At 40.3% G+C, this 18,884-nt stretch overlaps 1 protein-coding gene across 2 annotated transcripts in view; it reads left to right on the forward strand.

Moving 5' to 3' along the window:
* The window catches only part of pbx1b (pre-B-cell leukemia homeobox 1b), a 79,278-nt gene that overhangs the window by 46,057 nt on the left and 14,337 nt on the right, over positions 1-18,884 (forward strand). For both annotated transcript variants that reach the window (XM_072683943.1, XM_072683944.1), the window contains exon 3: positions 17,034-17,278. In XM_072683943.1, the coding sequence (XP_072540044.1) occupies positions 17,034-17,278 (245 nt within the window). The remainder of the gene's footprint in view (positions 1-17,033; positions 17,279-18,884) is intronic.

Raw genomic sequence — 18,884 nt, forward strand, 5'->3', positions numbered from 1 at the left:
AACTCGCATCACTATGGAAACACTTTTTTTTTTTTAATCGATCTGCTTCATCAGAGTAACAATAGAAGACTGATTATGTGCACTTGAGCTTTTTGAATGTACAAATCATACAAGTCCAGCATGAAATGACTAAATGTGTGATCATACACATTTAATATGGTTCATTGTCATTTAAATAACTGTGGAGAGTAAAAGGCAGAGGTGGGCAGATTAGATAATTTGGCTAAAAATCTGTATACGTATCAAGGGCTAGGTTGTCCTATGTCGTCGCTGTCATACATAAACCTTGTATTTTCATTTTGACATTTTTAACAGTTTGACATAGAATTTGAATGTGGCAGTTGTCCTTGAATGGACCAGTAGTGCTCCAAAATGACTTCATCATAAAGGCTTTTATACTTTGTCCTACCCTAAAAAAAAAGAGGAATACACTACAGCAGGAAAATATGTTTTAACACAGAAAAAAAATATATATACACATATATACATATATATAAATATATATATACTTTTTAAATATATTATATACATTCTAGGCCTAGTTAGTAGAGACTTCTTTGACTTGAGATAAAATGGTCAATGAAGCTCACAGGTCTGAAATCTCTGTGTTTTTTCTACAGGAATTCATCAAACAAACCAGCCCCAGCATTATCTGTTCTGTCAGTTTGGGTTCTGAATGGTTTCTTTTTTGTAAAATGTTGTATCAGGTACAAGCACTTTAAAATCCTACCTGTATTTGAAGTGCCGAATGAAAGCACACAGTACGATCTGCACATTGAAGTGCAATGTTGTCGCTTGTGGGTGTCAGAAGGACAGGAGTCTCAAAGGTGTTTACTCGGCTCATGCCAAAAGTCCTCAAAATGTGTTTCAAGTCACTGAAGTAATGTTAGATGCGCTTTACAGTAGTTTAAACACTGATATTGACAAACGTCAGTAGCAAAATACGTTTTTACTTTTACAACAATAAACCCATGCTTACTGCGTACTAGTGCTGTATTCTAAAATAATATCTTCCAAACCTGATAGAGGTTGTTTAGAGTTTGAACTGCTGTGTTCTGCAAGCCTTACGCAGCATTGATCATGTTTAGCAGACAGAACATTTGTATTGGCTCAAGACTTCCCCACATTCTATACCAATGAAGGTTCTCGCCTTGACTGAGTCCCAGCCGAAGACCTTGTAAGAAGAGTGGCAATGCAAAAATATTCTCATCTGTTGAAGTCCTCTGCTTTTCCTGCTAGTTTAAGAAGTATGAGAAGTCTAAGTACATCATAGTGACTGTGATGCGATTTCAGTTCTTTGTCTTGTCTCCTCTCTGCCTGCCTGTTTTGCCTGCTCCCTCACATATGGAACACTCCATCTCATGAATATCCACAGTAGAGGATCGTCTCTGAGCTCTAGGGACTGAATGAGTCTCTGCTGACAACAGAATGTGTGCTGGTGGCTGAGTGGAATTAGCAATGGCCCTTTTGTGCTCTCAGAACCGCCATCATCATGCATCTTTTAAAGCTCAAGAAAACGAAACTTCTAAGACATATTTAAGAGCACTTTTAGATTTTATTTTAAGATACATTAGCCTTCTAACTTTTTTCGCTCTTTGCTGTCATTCACTGCACCATCTGGAAGCGTCTGTGCTTTTTTTGAAGAGTGGGACAGGCCTCCCTTTGGACCTTCTGCTTCTACCCCTTGGGGTTGGGCCAATCGTTGCATCAATTCATGAGAGATCGGTTGATTTCTGATGATTTTTTAATATTTTTTTTCTTTTTCGGGCACTCTGCTTACAGCTTCTCTTCTGTGCTGTTTTATGTCGAGACTGAAAGCCTGAAAGTCATGTGACTGCTGTGACTAAGCATTGAGCGGTCCCTCAGGCTTTTGTGTGATGTTTTAATGAGAGTTGGAAGCTTGTGCCTAGCGCTCCGCTGCATTTCCTTAAACTGCCAAGTAAGGGGCCCATTAATAATGCAGCTCATTAATGTGTGTAATTAATCGGGAGCGGTGTAACGGGGTGTGTGTTGGGGGGGGGGGGGGGGTGCAGCTCAGGGAGCTGGGCTGATCCCCGCTGAGGGAGAGGGGGAGTGCGAAAGAGAGAGAGAAACTGCATCGCACCACACGTCGCCGACTAATGCATTATTTATCTATCTGCAAGAGGAGAGGAACTTGCCGAAAATGAAAAGAAAGAGAGAAAGAGAGACACTCTTGTATAGGCCAAGTCACTGCTGGCATGCTCTGAGACTTCTGCAGGCAACGCAGCCAATCAGGAATGCAGCAGAAGTGGAAGGGTGCAGTGTTTGTGTGTGTGTGTGTGTGTGTGTGTGTGTGTGTGTGTCTTCAATAATAAATGTTGGGAGACTGTGTTTCATTGTGCCTTCTCACTGTTGGTTTGTAAAGGTCAGTGTTTTGGCGGGCAAATCCATGCTCTTGTTCTTCGATTAACAGAATCCAACTGGAGACGAACAAGAACTGGAGATGGTATGGAGGGCCAGCACACGTCTGGCTCACAGTCTGGTGTATACAGAATGCTAAAGCTTGCTTTATTTTGTTGACCTTTCCGGTGGAATGTAAGATGCATGCACATTTGAGGGACCTCAAAAGGACTTTATGGATATTTATGATTTTTGTACATTGTTTCACTGTATTTTCCAATCTCTAGGCCTTAAAAAAGATAAGATCTCTAGGATAAAAAGATGCTAATAATAGTAATTATTCACATATGTTGTGGCTACGTGTGGTTACACAGTATTTCCAATATAGTAAAGTCCATGGTTAAATATGTGCTGCACATCACTTAAAAAACTGCTGCACGATATTGGAAAAACTGCCATTGCAATAGCTTTATTTTCTGTGATTTCTGTGCAGTTCAAGTAGGCCTAAGCTGTAGGACCATGGCAATGTCTATGTGTAAGGGTGGGAATACCTTTCAGTCTATTCAACTACAGTATGTTATTTTACATTAATACAACATTTAATATAACATTTACTCATTCATCCAGACTACTTATGCATTGAGTAGTACACAGGGTTTGGTGGTTTAGCATTTACAACATTTATTTTTCAAATAAGTTCCAGGAGAACAGTCCCTGAAGTTGGATAAAACACAAGAGCACTTGGTGTTGGACTGTATTGCTAGTGCTTTTTGTGAAATGTGTTTTATGTCTGGTTAACATTTACTTTATTGTTTAAAATGTTCCATTAGGTGTAATTGTAAGTAAAACCAAAGCGTCCAATCAAAACAGGCTCTTTGAGGTTTTTAAGATAAAATGTCATCTGTCATCATCATGATGTATTGGTAAACGTGTGTGATAGGGTGAGAATCTCAAAGCACCTCACAATTCGATTGCAATTCAGAGGGCAGTGCAATTGTAAAACAGATATCTTTTTTCCAGGAGTAGCTTTTCTCTTAGTAGCTACGTTTACACACAGCCTGATGATTTGTTAATAATCCGACTAATAGCAATAAAAAATCAATTGCACAGTAAGGGTGATGATTCTGTGGCAGTGAATGTCAATGCATCACGTTACAGCCATCCTACCCATTTTCGTCTGTGTTTCCATGACTTCAGTTTTGGTCTGGTTGTAGAGTGTGAGGATTGCGGTGTCAGTAAAAGATCTTTAAGATGGGTGCTTTAAGAGGTTGCTACATCTTGGCTCCAAAGTGAGCAACATAGCGTGAGAGCCCGGTTTCTCAACAACTGGAGACAGATGCAAATCCTTGGCAAGAGAAGTTCTAAAAGTGTTTGTAAGTCGCTTTGCTGTTTCCGAGTCGATTGGAAGCTTTGCCAGATTTGATCGATGGTCCTCTGGTTAGCAACAACGGAAAACTTCTTCTAGTTGTAGCTACTGCCAACCAGAGCCAATCTGCCTCTATACGCTAGTTTTTATTGCAGGGTGCCACGATTTCTCATATGTCTATCATTATGTGCATGCCTCAGACAGGCCGGGCGCTGCACTTCTGATTTCCACCTTTTGCATTCCATTCTCAATTAATTCTCGCAACATTACGTTCTCATTTAACATGAGTCGAGTCTAAGGATCAGAATTTTCCTCCACCCCTAATGTGCGTTAATCACAATGACATGATAGCATGAATGTTCTATTGCTGTTCTAAGTGAAGAGAAAAGAAAAGCAAAGAAATCATTTCCAATAAATGTTCATAAAATTGGCAGTTTGTTCCATTAAAAATGTAAAGCGACCATTGTTGCTACTCAGCAACCAGTAGTCAGCAGAATGATAACGGTATGATCTGTAATCAGATCCTGTAATCAGATATGACACCACGTATGGAACACTTCAGCTGTGCGGTATCAGTGCCCCCTGCTCCGCACCTGTGCCATTTCTGTCTTCGGCAGGACGGAGTTTGCCACAGTTAATGCAAAATGCAGCAGATTTGTGTTTAGCGCTCGCTGCCCTGCTGCCACTCTCCACTCCTCAGCTGCTCCAGATGTGCTGTAATTTACTGCGACTTGGCTAATCAGAGTAATTAAGGATTAATTACTGTTAATCACTTTTACATAAACTTGTTGGCAGTGAGAGAGCGGCGCTGTATGAAAATGTGCCACACAAGCACACACAGATGGAAAGGCTGTGAGGAGACAGGAAGAGAGAGAGAGAGACAGAAAGAAAGAGGGAGAGAGACGGGAGGTCGAGATAGAGGGAGAGAGAGGGGAACGGGAAAGAGAGAGTGTCTGAGAGAGAAATGGGGGGGTTAGAGGCAAGGAAAAAGACAGGAGAGAGAGACAGACAGGGAAAGAGAGAGGAATGAGCAAGAGAAGGAGAAATCTGGCATCTCTCCATCTGTTAAATTTCCCATGAGCTCTGAGCTCAGTTGCTGCTCCAAATCTTCTACTGCAGCACCACTAACACTGGTTATTACACCTAACACACTCTTTATTACACCCTAACACACTCTGCACATCAGTAACCAACCGCTTCATCTCTTCACACTCTCTGCTTCGCTGGCCGCTGGACCGCCTTACACACTCCTTTTGTATTCATAGTAGGGCTGCAGCTAGCGGCTATTTCTGTAATTGAGGGATTATTCCACCATTATTTCATTAATTGACTATTGCAACTATTCTGCCTTTTTGGGTTCCTCTCTCTTTGCTGCCACCATCATTTAGAGCTCCTCCAGAGCAACAAGTGATTTCTCCTTTTATGGTGCAGTGAAACAACAGAAGCTGTATCTCCTCCTACACTGCATTCAGAGGCCGACAGGAGTATTTAATGCTATACTGCTGCATTAATATTTAATACTCCGCTCTCCAAACTACTGAATGCAAACTGCTGCACCCCCCCCCCCCCCCCCCCCCCTCAACCACCCTAGTCCCGTGTGCATGTGGTGTGTTTGGTGACCCCTGCTGTGTGTCCTGCTTTGGGACTGACACGCTCACTAGCCTTCCTGAAGGAATGGCCTTAACAAAGAGCCAGAGGGGAGCTTTTAATGACCTGGCTGACACAGCCATTCATGGCCTGGGGGGAGGCAGTGGACGCTGGCACCAGAAAGACAGGCACGGTACTCTAACACAGATACATTTCACATTACACTCTGCAAAACTAGCTGTTCATTCTATATGAGCACTTTAGGTATACACTTATATATTTTTTTTTTCTTTGTGACCACATTGGCCAAGCTTACACAGTGTCGACTAAATGAACACAAGTACACTAGCATATATGTGTATATAGGGAAGGGGGTGCAAACAAGACTACAGTTAAAATAGCAATACTTGTGACCCTGTACTGTGATGGTTTGGTACGAATACATGTACAATTACACCCCTAAGAAGGAGAAGAAGAAAAAAAAAAAAATATATATATAGTACATTATATTTATATATATATATAATTACTTGGTGTATAACCCTGCGATGTTCAGCACAGGCATGTATTAAGGAGCCTCCAGGCTTCTTCAGATGCATTATTAGTCATACATGTGGAACACAAGTCCTGATTAGCTGGAGTGCACAGATAGATCACGTAATATTTAAGCCAGTGCTTGTGATAGAGAGACTGGAGACTCTGCTGGCCTGGGGCTGCGTATATTGTCCTTTTTGAAATAAGGAGCACCATTTTCTTAATGAATAGCTTTTACTCTGGGACATCTCTTTCTCCTGCTCTCATTCTCTCTCCCTCACTCTCGCTCTTTCTCTCCATCCTCCAGCCAGGTCTGTGTCATTACCAGCTGCCCTCGGGCTTGGCTGGCCTCTAATGATTGTAATTAGCATTATTAGAGCCGGCTCTAGAGGAGATGGGGTGGTTAGAGTGGTCTAACGAAGAAAAGCCTGCTCGTGCTGGTCCATTGCTCTGGGAGCTGCTGGTTCTACACTCGAGGGACGAGCACGGGATGAGAAGCTATACAGACACACACACAGTACTACCGCAGAGCCTGTCATCTCCGCTCCAGCCGCTTGTCACACCTTTTGTGAATACTGGGGCTTATTATTTTAATTAATAGTTTTATTTGTGACTGACCCTCTGTGCTACTTTATATATATATATATATATATATATATATATATATGTGTGTGTGTGTGTGTGTGTATAAATTCCTTAGTTTTACTTGAATGCATTTTTAATGCATTCATTTGAAAGGTCACTATTTTTCCACTTCACATCATTTGTATAAATGATCATCATTTATAAAATGTTATTTTATTTATTTTTTATTATTGATTCATTATTATCAGCCATGCTACTTCTTAGTATGCAAATCTCTCTCTCCTTTTAATACTCCAATGTTCCTGTTGACTGGCCGCTTTTATACCTCTCCATGGGTCATCTCTATTGGCCACAAATAAACATGTCATTATTACTTGTTTGAGATTTACAAGAGGGTAATAATGTGTAACCACATCTTTGAACACATTACAAATTACTAATATATTCACATCCTTCTCAGTTAAAGGATTTTGCCCTGATTTTTCAACCATTTTTCATGCTGTTCACCTTCATGACACACCTTATACACATTATGTTGAAAATGCGCTGGTGAAGCAGCAAGCACAATTGTCTTGTTTTATTTGGTGAATAACACCATACACCATAATACCTTAATAAAACACTTAATATTGTAACAAATATTCACAAATTATATCCTGTCAGATGGATGATTTTAAATATTTGACCTTAACATGAGTACTGTAATTCAGTACGCACCCACAAATGCTATTATCCAAACCTGTGATTGCCCAAAAGTAACAGTGTCTGGACATTCCAAACACCCCATCGACAACTGAATTGTTAAAGTGCCCTAGCCAAGATGCTCTGAAATACTGAGGTTGATAAGACACCCATTGTACACCCTGCGATATCAGTACTAAGACAGATTAGTATCACGATGTATTGTGCAGCAAAAAATAAATGTATTTTCATCAGGTTTCTTTTTTTTCTTTTCTGGTTTAAACTGTTTTGATCACTCCTTGTCTGCCCTAAGCATGCATCACAGCAGGAAGGCATCAGCAGCTTAGTTGCGCGAGATGGCCTGGATTTAACAGTTAGAAGCCTGTCGTTCTCCTCTCGGTTTGCGTTGGTTCCTTTTCCGTTCCACTACACCCGTGACTGTATAATGAATTATGCTGCTGTTGAATTAGCATGTAGCTGTCGCTTCAACTCTGGCATCTGAGTCCTGACAGGACCACCACCACACGCACACACACACGCACCCGACCCTTCCTGATTTATCAACTGCTGAAGCCACACTGAAGTGTGCCTACTGAATCAGCAATGCAAACAAACAGGGCCAAAGCTGTTGGGCTAAATCAAAGTGGACAGCTCGGCTATGGGCCAACCTGAAAGGGTTAATTATGCAAACAGAGCTAGTTTTCTGTTGTTTTCAGGTTTTTATCTGTTTCTCATTCCACTAAAATATATTTTATTTTAGTAATTTCTAAGACTGGAAATGGATGTTCTGTTTCAGCGAGGTCAGTTTAGTGGGGTATTTTTTCTGCGTTTTGTGCATTAGAGAACTTTGTCTGAGACTGTGTTTAGTTTCCAAAAATGTACCATTTGTATTTATAGACATATACAGTAGGAATGGAGTGAACAGTATGTACAGTTGCATACTGGATCCTTTCTTTTTGATTAATCCTCTGATCTGATCTCTGGTTTGGTTAAAAACAGCTCAAGCGCTGCCAAAGCAGATATCACATTGTTTTTATGTTCCAGTGTTAAATAGCTCCACAATACAAATTCCAAACTGTTCTGTGACCTTCTGAGAACACTGAGGCCTGTGAATCATGTCAGATAATGCTGACGAGAGGATGCTAGGGGTGTTCTGCTGAAACGATTAAAGATGAAAAAAGGCATCAGAACTGGATCAGGCTTAAAAAAGGTTGGTCCTTGATCTATTACAATATGCCCACAGTGGATATTTCACAATTTCAAAATATGTTCTAGGATTTTTCAAATAATTCTCATTGTGATCCAGTGTTTTTGAATATGGTTTCTCTAAACAGCTCCCCGCTGAAGCATTACCATGACGACTCACCATGCCAACCGTCACTGTTGAACACGATTGGGGGGATTGGGAGGGGTTTACATGTTGTTGTGGCTTTTGACAGATTGGGTCAGCGGAGGAAGTAGATGTTAATCTGTCAATGGCTAAAACTAAAATTCAGTATTGTGAAAGCAAGTGTAGTATCCTGATAAAGAGGATATATTGCCAAACACTACTGAAGATTAGTCCCAGCGCGTTTTAGAGATGGGAGTTGTGGGCTGATGTCAATGTCCAGTATTTGTCATGTACTTATGGATACGGATGTATCAGGTAAACAGGTAGATGCAGAATCAAGGTCTGTATCTACATTGACTTGCATTATAGAAAATCTGGCATTGGTTTTTACAGGGTCACACAAACAGTAAAATGGTTTTTAGTGCAAGAACCAAACTTTTCTCTCTTACTGTGTTCTTGCCGAGTATGTATATATATATTTGTAAAATGTGTATATATATATATATATATATATATATATATATATATATATATATATATATATATACACACACACACACACACACACACACACACACACACACACATACACACACACACGGAGCATAAAGTACTAGTACTACACATTTGGAGAAAAAAAAATAGTGAAAAAAAACATGAACTAATGTCACATTTTAGAGTAACAGTTACAGTAAACGTTGTAATGCCTTTTCATGCCTGCTCTCTAAACCCACTGAGTAAAATAACTGTTCATGGCCAATTGCTGAATTGCTGCCTTTTTTCTGGCACTTTCCCATTCTTGCCTAAAAAAACTCAACTGTTCGTGCTTCGCTTGTCGCTAGCACTTTGAAATAAATGCTAATATTTGCTCAGTGCGAAATATTTAACGCAGTGGTAATACTGATTAAGCTTTACGAGGCTACTCACTGTGAGTGTTATGAGACTACAGTGAGTGCAGCCATGCGAATGTGCTTGATATTGAAGCCGTGTGTGTGTGTGTCTGTGTGTGCTTGTGTACATTTGGCTTCCCTTTCCTCCTCTTGGACACGGTTCAGTCACAAAGAGACACTAGTGGCATTTGCTTCTCGTGCTTGTTCAATTAAGACTGGCCACAAAAGGAATGTTAAGCTGTGGTGATGGCCAGCTCCGTTTATAGCACTTCAATTAATATTTCAGGATCTAGGGGAAGCCTGCCATGAGAGTGGCGGGTGTGTTCGATGTTTAGTTAATGGGAAATGCAGAAGGCTCTGAGCGCTGCACATTCAGCCATGCACACAAACACATGGAGTTTTAAGGGGCGAAGAAGCTAGTGAGGATTTTGGAACGTAGTCATCATCTGAAGGGGAAAAAAGATTCATAAATTCTGCATACACCCTCCATTCCTCACATGTTTCTCCAAAAAAAAAAAAGCTTCCGGAGCCGCTTCTCGGAAATTAAATGAATAGCCTCCGATAAACGAGCGGACAGCAAAAAAATCCATCGTCTGCTAAGCCTGTGGCCCCGGGTTTTTATTAAATATTGATTTGATTTGTAAAAGGCCAGATGCTCGGAGGTTGAACAAATGTCACAGACTCCCTTTTGTTTTGGTTTGGGTCCTTTAAAATTCTATCCAGTGGATTATCTGCTCAAGAATGTAAAAAACAAACAGTTTTTGCCTCCTGCTGGTAGGATCGGGTCTAGCAAACTTAAATACAGTAACTTAAAGTAGAAATTCCATTGTTATGAAAGGACAAATATTGTACATGATACACATTTACACCTTGCCTGTATAAGTACAAGGGATGTCATGATACCAGAACTTGGTAGTCTGTACCAGTGCCACTGAAATTCTATTCGATACCTTGGCAAAAAATAACCCAATTAAATAAATGCATTTTAACATGAACGCTTATTTGAAATGAATAAATTAACAAGAGTGGGACAGAGCCTTTGGTTAATAACTTGTTATCGTCAAATAATAATCATTAAAAAAAGACTTAACTGTTATTTATTCCAAAAGGAATCATCTCTTTGCCCAGCTGCCTAAATTGTGACAAAACTAATGCAAATAGCCGAGGTGTGTTTTAATATACATATGAGCCATCGCAGAGTTAGCCTAAATAAACCACTGTTTTGCCCTTGTGAATGCAAATCGCAAACAATACCGGTAACACCTTCAAGTTATTACGTTTTGGTAAAAATCCTAGATGTGCTTATATGTTTGAGGTGTTTTCTCCTTATATTCCCAATGCGACTTTCATCCCTAATCATCAGACTAAATCACAAAATATGTCTGTACAGGACTTTTGGCCTTTTTATTTATTTATTATTATTATTATTTTTATTTTTTTTACTTTACCTTTACTTTTGGTATGGGTTGAATAACGTGTTATCAGCTGTGTTATTCAATTTGCAGGGAGAAGCAGGGCATTCTAATAAAGTGTAGAGTGTTCAAAGGGCCACAATTTGTGTTTAAATAAACATTTTTGCCACGTACGAACTCCACCTGCCCTTATCGATGCCATTCCGCATGTGGTTAAAGTGTTCTTCTTCCTATTTGCAGAGAGTTTTTAGAGTTTAGTTGCATATAGTTCGTGGGTTTTTTTTTTTTTTTTTTACATTGAATTTAAATTTAAAATATTTTGTTGTGGTTCATAACCCTTCGTATTGACACATCCCCCCGAATAATTGTTGTACTTTGGGAATTTCCCCACTGCGGGACTAATAAAGGACTATCTTATCTTATCTAATATACTAATCCATCTGGGTAAAACACTCTTAGCCTTTGCCTCATGTGCCCTTCTCAAGCCCAGTGATGAAAACCAATTCAGCCTTATACAGAGCTGGATTAATGACCAGAAAACAAACACTTGTGGTGCCCAGCAGCAATCTGTTCTAGAAGCAGTCCAGATGTGATTAGTGCTGCACGATATTTGCAATATGTCAAATCTCTGTGTTTTGCGTGGTTTGTATAGTATTTTAGTTGAAATAACGCAGTCACTATCCTTGACGCAACATGTTTAAATTCATGGCCTCTTTTTGTAACCAAAATAGTTCCATTGTGTGAATGACTACAGTCCTCTATACACCCACAGAAGCTCATCTGGAATGCCTGAAGGTAGTAGCACAAAATGAAACATTTATTGATTGTTCCTCAGTTTTGGGTTTGTTTACATATTTCAGCTTTCTGAAATATTGCGAAAGACAATGTAATGATTACAATCTACAAACGCTATATTGTGCATTGCTAGCAGTTGAGTTGTAAAAGACATGGACAGGAAAAGATGTGGACAGATCAACATCACAAGCTCTGCTGTGTTGTTGTGTTAGAGAGAAAGTGTAGAAAGCAAAGGCTGGAAACATTAGGAGGAATCAATTAGCCTGCCATTACAGAGTAAAGTGGCCCTCACTGAATCGTGTAATTATGACCTTCAGCAAAAGCCAGTTTTATGGAAGCAGAATACACCCCCCCCCCCCAAACCTCTCTCTCTCTCTCCCTCCCTCCTTCCCAGTCTCATTCATTCTTTCTCTCCCCCTCATTTGCGCTTAATTGTATTTATTTAAGATAATCCATTCTGTGGTTTTAATTATGTGCTTTAGGTTAAGAGAGAGATAAATAAATCATCATTTGTCTTGCTTAGACATGGTTGGGAGGTCACATGTACAAACAGTTGTAGAGCATATGGTCCTCTGTGTGGTTTCTTAAGCTGCTTCCACATTGAAGACTCCCTGGACTCTTTTAATGTTTGATATAAAAATGGACAAAAATGTGTTACATGGTGGAAAACAATACAAGTAGCTATATTGAGGCCTATAATTAATTTATATGTTTGATAGTGCTAAACAGTACCTATGTGTGCCTATTATTATTATTATTATTATTATTATTATTATTAAACCCCCCACCGCCCCCTACCCCCAATTGTCACTTTCAGTTTTCACCCTCAGCTTGGGACTTTCCCATCACACAATGCAGTCATCACTGGGAGATAACATCAGCTAATAGATGCCTACAGTGATTGGGTGGGGGGGGGGGGGGTGTGGATGGGCCATCCTAAGTTCCTGTCCACTGGTGGCATTACCAGAGATTCCAACCTATGACTGGGGGAAACACTTAAACAGTCGCCCCACTCAGGGGCCTGTAGTGTGTGATGAAAGAAGCTAGCCTAGCACAGTGGTAATGGCTGTTGATATGCAAGCATCATTTGTAAGTTACATTATCCCTGTAACTTCAGTGCAAAACTAAAGAAGCCATCTTCACACACCAAAATATTGTCTGACTGACAGTATTGGGAGTGAGGTGAAAATTGTGAAACTATAAAAAAAAAAGAAGAAGAAGAAAAAAAAAACTGGTCTTGTCCTGGTCGTACATCATTAGTACATTGTTCTTAACCGAGGACAGGATGGCAGTGTTCTGTTATTGCAAAGTTGACAGAGATATTAAACCCATTCACGCAATGGCCTGAATGAACATGACTTTAAATGCTTGGTTGAATATGATATGAAAGCTGGTGGATAAATGGAGCTTTGGCAGCAGCTGTGCTCTCGCTGTTCAGTCTAACGACAGTGCTGTGTACCAATCAGCTGTCAATGAGGAATGACAGCAGAGCCCAAATGGCATGGTCCTGCTCTCTTGTTTTGTTGGTGGCTGACAGATGCTGTCCAGCATCCTCTAGTCAAGTACAGGTCCAGCACTAGCTTTTTGGCTGCACTTCCATACTAGACTGTTTGCACTGCAATCACCGGCCAACCTGCTTTAGTCACTTCACATAATCTGTTGGGATAGACAATCATTTCTAAATCTCGCAATAATAAAACATCACTGTCCAGAGTAGAGCTGCAAAAAACATGGAAGCTGCAGTACGTAGATTTCTTTTACCGGGTTATGTTCACATCCTCTACAGAGCCACGGTTCTGTGCAATTACTGTTTAGAAGCTGTTTAATTTAATATATTGAATTAAGAGGTGGAGTGGTGGCTCAACGATTAGAGCACCTGGATATTGATGGTAGGGTTGTGGGTTTAATACCCAGACTCGGCAAGCTGCCATTGTAGGGACCTTTAGCAAGGTCCTTCACCCCGTCCGTCACATGCAGTGCTCCCAACATAGCGAATGTAAAGACCAGCACCTCTTTTTTCCAAGCTGCCGCCGATTCAGGGTTACTGGGCAACCAATGCGCACTAAGTAAAAGTGCTGTGTACCCTCTGATGCATTAGCCAACAGACACCAGTGCCGACCAGCATTGCACCGGAGTGATATGGGGAGAAAGTGCCATCTACCCATCCTGGAAAGAGCCAGGCCAATCGTGCTCTCTTTGGGTCCCGGCTGCCAATCCCTAGCAAACATGACCGTAATTGAAAAGCTAAATGTATTTTTTTAATTATATCATTAAAATAGCTTTTTTTCCCCAGCATAAATAAATAAATAAATATGTCAAATCGGTCTTCCGTCTGATGCCATTCGTTTTACTTACACAAGTTCTTGCTGACCTCTGTATGATTCCAATATCATTATGCATCCCTAGTACAAAGTACTTATATCACACACATGGTGAGAAAAAAGCTGGTTGTGACAATCATGAGAAAGTTAAGTCGAGTTGAGGTGAACTGAATCAGATATAAACAGCAGCACTGCTTAAAGAGCTATTCTCGGTGGCAGAGGCAGATACAGCCATGTTGTAGAGATATTAAACCTGACTGAGTTCCATATAGTCACCCGGGCCAGTTCACTGTGGGCTGGATTTCGTTTTTGAAGTACGGAGCTCCTATAAATCTAAGCGGTGTTTTTATGGTGCCAGAAACACGGCTGCATATGACCTCATAAATTGTCTTCGCCTCTAAGATGATTCGCATTAAGTCTTTGATTCGTTCGTTTGATCCCCTCCTGTATTTTACTTTCTGCGTTCTTCTAACGAGTGTATTGGGTTGCACTTGATGTTCCTCTAGCCTCCACTGGCCAAACTGCTATTCTTTTTTAAGGGGCCGGTGGTGGAGAGGAATCCTAGCCAAGTAAAATAAACACTGGCAAAAGCATAGTGGAGCAGAGACTTGGCAGACACGGATTGAATCGTTGCATGAACAGGGGGAGTTTTTATGTTCCATTTTCACTTGACAGTCTAGACATTTTATAACGTTGGGAAGAATTCTATCGGCCTTGGGTTTCTGCTGAAGGCCTCGTGCTCGCAGCCTTTCCTGCTCCATCTGACGTGACATAAAGCGTGAGATATTCACTCGGAAGGCAGAAGCCTTAAAGCGCTCGTTTTGGGGTATCTTTTTTGAAGTTTCCTAATATTGAGTACTTGACAAAATGGGAATATCTTTTTCTTGAAAAATAAATATTAGGTCTTTGCAGAAAAGACTAAATATTAGTGCTGTGATTATATGGTTACATATTACAGAAGTGATGTACTGCAATATATTACAATTGCCAGCATTATTTGAACCAAAATTATTAACATGAGCTCTTATTTTTGTTATCATGTTACAGTTGTAGCAATTTTTATCCTGCTACAGAGGTTAGTGGAGGTTAGGGATCCTATTGGTGTGATATGGTATGCTTGTCTGTGAAGAGAATTGAACTCCAGTCTGCCATGCAGAGGCCACCAGTGTTAACCGCTATGCTGTAACAATGCTAGACATAAATACCTCGATTCATCGTCCCTAGAAAAAACTCAGCGGGCCAATTTGTATCATGACAAGTATTAGCAAACAAATACATTGTGCAGCACTATTTTTATAAAGAATTAATTGCCAGCAATGCTACAAATGCTTTCCTATATTTTACTCACATTTAGAACCATACTTAAGTTGTTTTTTTTCTCTTTGTTCTTTTGGTTTGTTTTGGTTTGGCTCATGCTTTCACACGCTGTGATATTTATGGGTTGTTTACCACAGGCACACTGTTTCATGTCCTGCTTGTGTCTCTGTACTCAAAGGCGGGATCAATTCATACCCTCGCTGAGGAGAAAAACCCTGCTCTTTTAGGGGCTCTTTTAAGAAGGTTAGGGGAAGCTCGGTGACTTGCGAAGTGAACTTTTAAGATTTTATTTTTCTTTTAACCCCTAAAAGTTGCTGCTGATGACAAAAGCATGTTGTAATTTGATGTAGCTCATTGAAACAAGGCAAATTCTTTAGAAAGTGCAGATTTGTTTGACTTTGAAAAAGTACAGAGTGTATATTAAATTTAAGTACTTACTACTTAAACTTTTTTGCCTGGGGCTCAGGCATATAATAGGGGGAGATATCACTGTACAAAATGTTTAGTGAGCTTAAAGTTGAGAAACCTCTAGATTACTTGCTTTTTAAAAAGAAAATCGGTGGATTTAGAGTATAGAAGGAAGTGTAGCCCTACCCCCAACTCTATCCCTGTTACCTTATCAGGTTTGGATGAAGTCTGTAATGAAACTGTAATGAAACAGGATGTATGTGCAGTTCATCTCTCCCATGAGGCTTAGACCGCACGCTGGGCCTGAGGCTTGACCCATTGACCTCTCCCACTCGCCAGCAGTCTCCGCATTTGCATGGATACACTTTAAAGACCCCCTAACCCCCCTGGCCGTACAGCAGGACTTTTTCTCACCAAACTGACCCCACGCCACGGCGTCCGAAACCCCGGCCCGCAGTCTGGGGTTAATGCACCAAGCGCTTGTCTTTGTCTCTGTATTAATGAAGTGCTCTCTCTTTTCACTGCCAGACAATGGCACGCATAATGAGTGTTAATGCCCGAGACTGCTCAGTCGACTGGCTTTAAGCTGCGGAGTCTCAAAGTCATATTTTTGCCAAAGTGTCAAAACTTGTGGGGGAAATGTTTGTCAGCCTTTTGACTCGCGCTAGATTGATTTCATAAGGGTTGAGAATGGAGGCGGCTAACTGAAATGGATGGACATACTGTAGCCTAGATGAAAGGGACAAGCCTCGGAGTGTGCGTGTGTGTGTATTGAAGATGGCAGGCCACCTCAGTCATTGTGTATGTAATAGAGAGAGGGAAGAGAGACCTCTAACGGCGCAGTATAAATCTGCAGCAAAGCTTTTCATTGCAGATTTACAGTTAAAGGGCAGTGCCATTTAGTGAGAAGTTGATGAAAGGAGCTTTATTTTATTATCATAAAAGCTCAACAAAGTTGACCACAGCTGTAGCCTTTTTCAATAACAATTCATCAAATTCAAAGAGATTTATTGTGAATCGATGTAGTTAGAGCCACAGTATCCGCTCCAATCCATTGAGACTATATGACTTCCAATGTTTGGCATATTATTCTTATCAAGGTTTTGCCTTTACTCTGTTGCTGTACTTTTTTTAGAGAAAGAAAAAAAATAAGAAATCCAGTCAAGCTCCACCAGAGCATCTGAGAATACACTAACTATTTTACATACAAGCTTTAAAAAACCTAAATGACAGTTTTACACATTTCTAAATGACTAAAGGTTGCAAATATGATGCTATATCATTTGTATTGTGATCAATTCAAAATAACAGAATAACCATAAAAAGACCAGTTAGACAAATGACTGAATTTGTTACTTTAGCCAATTACTGTTGTTTTAAAAGACTATCATCATGTTTTTGCCATATTGCCCACCCTGACCATGTCCTCTGTTTGGTTTATGACAGTGCTGAGTATCCGTGGAGCTCAAGAGGAGGAGCCTCCTGATGCCCAGCTGATGCGACTGGACAATATGCTGCTCGCGGAGGGAGTCTCTGGACCAGAGAAAGGTGGTGGGTCAGCGGCGGCGGCAGCGGCAGCTGCAGCTTCGGGTGGAGCTGGGGCCGATAACTCTGCTGAACACTCTGACTACAGAGCTAAACTTTCTCAAATCCGCCAGATCTACCACACGGAACTGGAAAAATACGAACAGGTGAGCAGTTACTATTAATGATTTAACTCATTTGCCCATTATTTCTAAAATGTAGGAATTGCAACATTCTAGAGTACAATTAATGTGTAATTTAAAAATCATTTTTTAAACCAATTATCTGCTGATATCTGTATGATTCTGATATCATTGCGCATCTAGCAATATGTTTTTAAGGTCATGATCAGACAGCATGTGAAAATGCCCAAATTTATATTTTAATCTTACATTAGTCTAAACAAGTGACTCTTTTAACCTCCATACACAAAATAACAACAATCCAGAACTGCGCTTTTATTCTAAACATTAATTTGTACCTCTTAAGAAAAAGATTAGCAAAAAAGTGGTATTTTGGCATTCATGGAACTCAAGCAATTAGCAATCACATTGCCAGGTTTGAACTGAGCGTGAAGTAAATAAAAATGCTGAATTGTAGACTGTTTCACATTCCTACAGCAGTGAAACTCCCAAAGTGATTTCTGGCATGCTGAAGTGCATTCTGGAAAGGGGCCAGGTGTCCTCTGTGTCTGCTCAGAGGAAGGAATTCATACCTGTCACACACAGGGACAGCAGACAGTCCTGCTGAGCGTACGCACACACACACACATACCCATACATAATACTCGGTTAGAGCAATAATAGCGGTTAGAGCACCGGGCTATTGATAACAGGGTTGTGGGTTCGATTCCCAGGCTCGGCAAGCTGCCACTGTTGGGCCCTTGCACCTTTTTTACCTTTTTTTTTTTTAAAACACTGACCATCCTGCACCACTGCCCTGAGTTGTCCTTCCCCTGTTGCCCTCTCGTCTCTTGACACTGTCAATAATCTGTCATTTGTTTTGCTTTCTGCTCACTGTGTGAACAAACAAAGCTCTTGTGCCAATAAAACCATTTTTAAATTGAGCCACCAACAGTGCTAGTGGATTAACTACTTGAGTGACTCCGTATAGTCAAGCCCAATGGGATCATGAAAAGAACAGAAGGGAGGCCATATAGCATCTGAAAGACTCGGATGAGTTTGACTAAACACATACACACTATCTATATATATATATATATATATATATATATATATATATATATATATATATATATATACACATTATATCCAGTGGATGTGTTGGAAACTGGAAAATGGCCAAGAATAAAGATCTGAGACACTTTGACAAGGGCCAAATTGGGGACAAAAGGGCTAGGGTTAGATGACTGGTTCAGACCATCCCCAATACAGCAGGTCTTATGGGGTGTCCCCAGTATGCAGTTGTTAGTACCTATCAAATATGCTCCACGTAAGCACAACCGCCGTCCAAGTCTCCTTAATATGCAATTTTGTATGCAGAAGGCTAGCTCATCTGGTCCAATTCCACAGAAGAGCTACTGTAGCACAAATTGTATGTACTGTGTATTGCTGATTGATGTAACTGGTGTTTACTGTTTATTTGTTTGTTTGTTTGTTTGTTCTTATCTAAATTGAAGCCATGAGGGACATTAACAATGATTTCCCAAATAAATCTTTTTATAAAAGGCTGTGTACAATTCCTTTGACTCCAGTGACTCTACATGACTAGTTCACTATTTACACAGTCTGATCACTGTAAACTATGACCACA

Source organism: Salminus brasiliensis, chromosome 7 (assembly GCF_030463535.1).
Source record: "Salminus brasiliensis chromosome 7, fSalBra1.hap2, whole genome shotgun sequence".
NCBI lineage: Eukaryota > Metazoa > Chordata > Actinopteri > Characiformes > Bryconidae > Salminus > Salminus brasiliensis.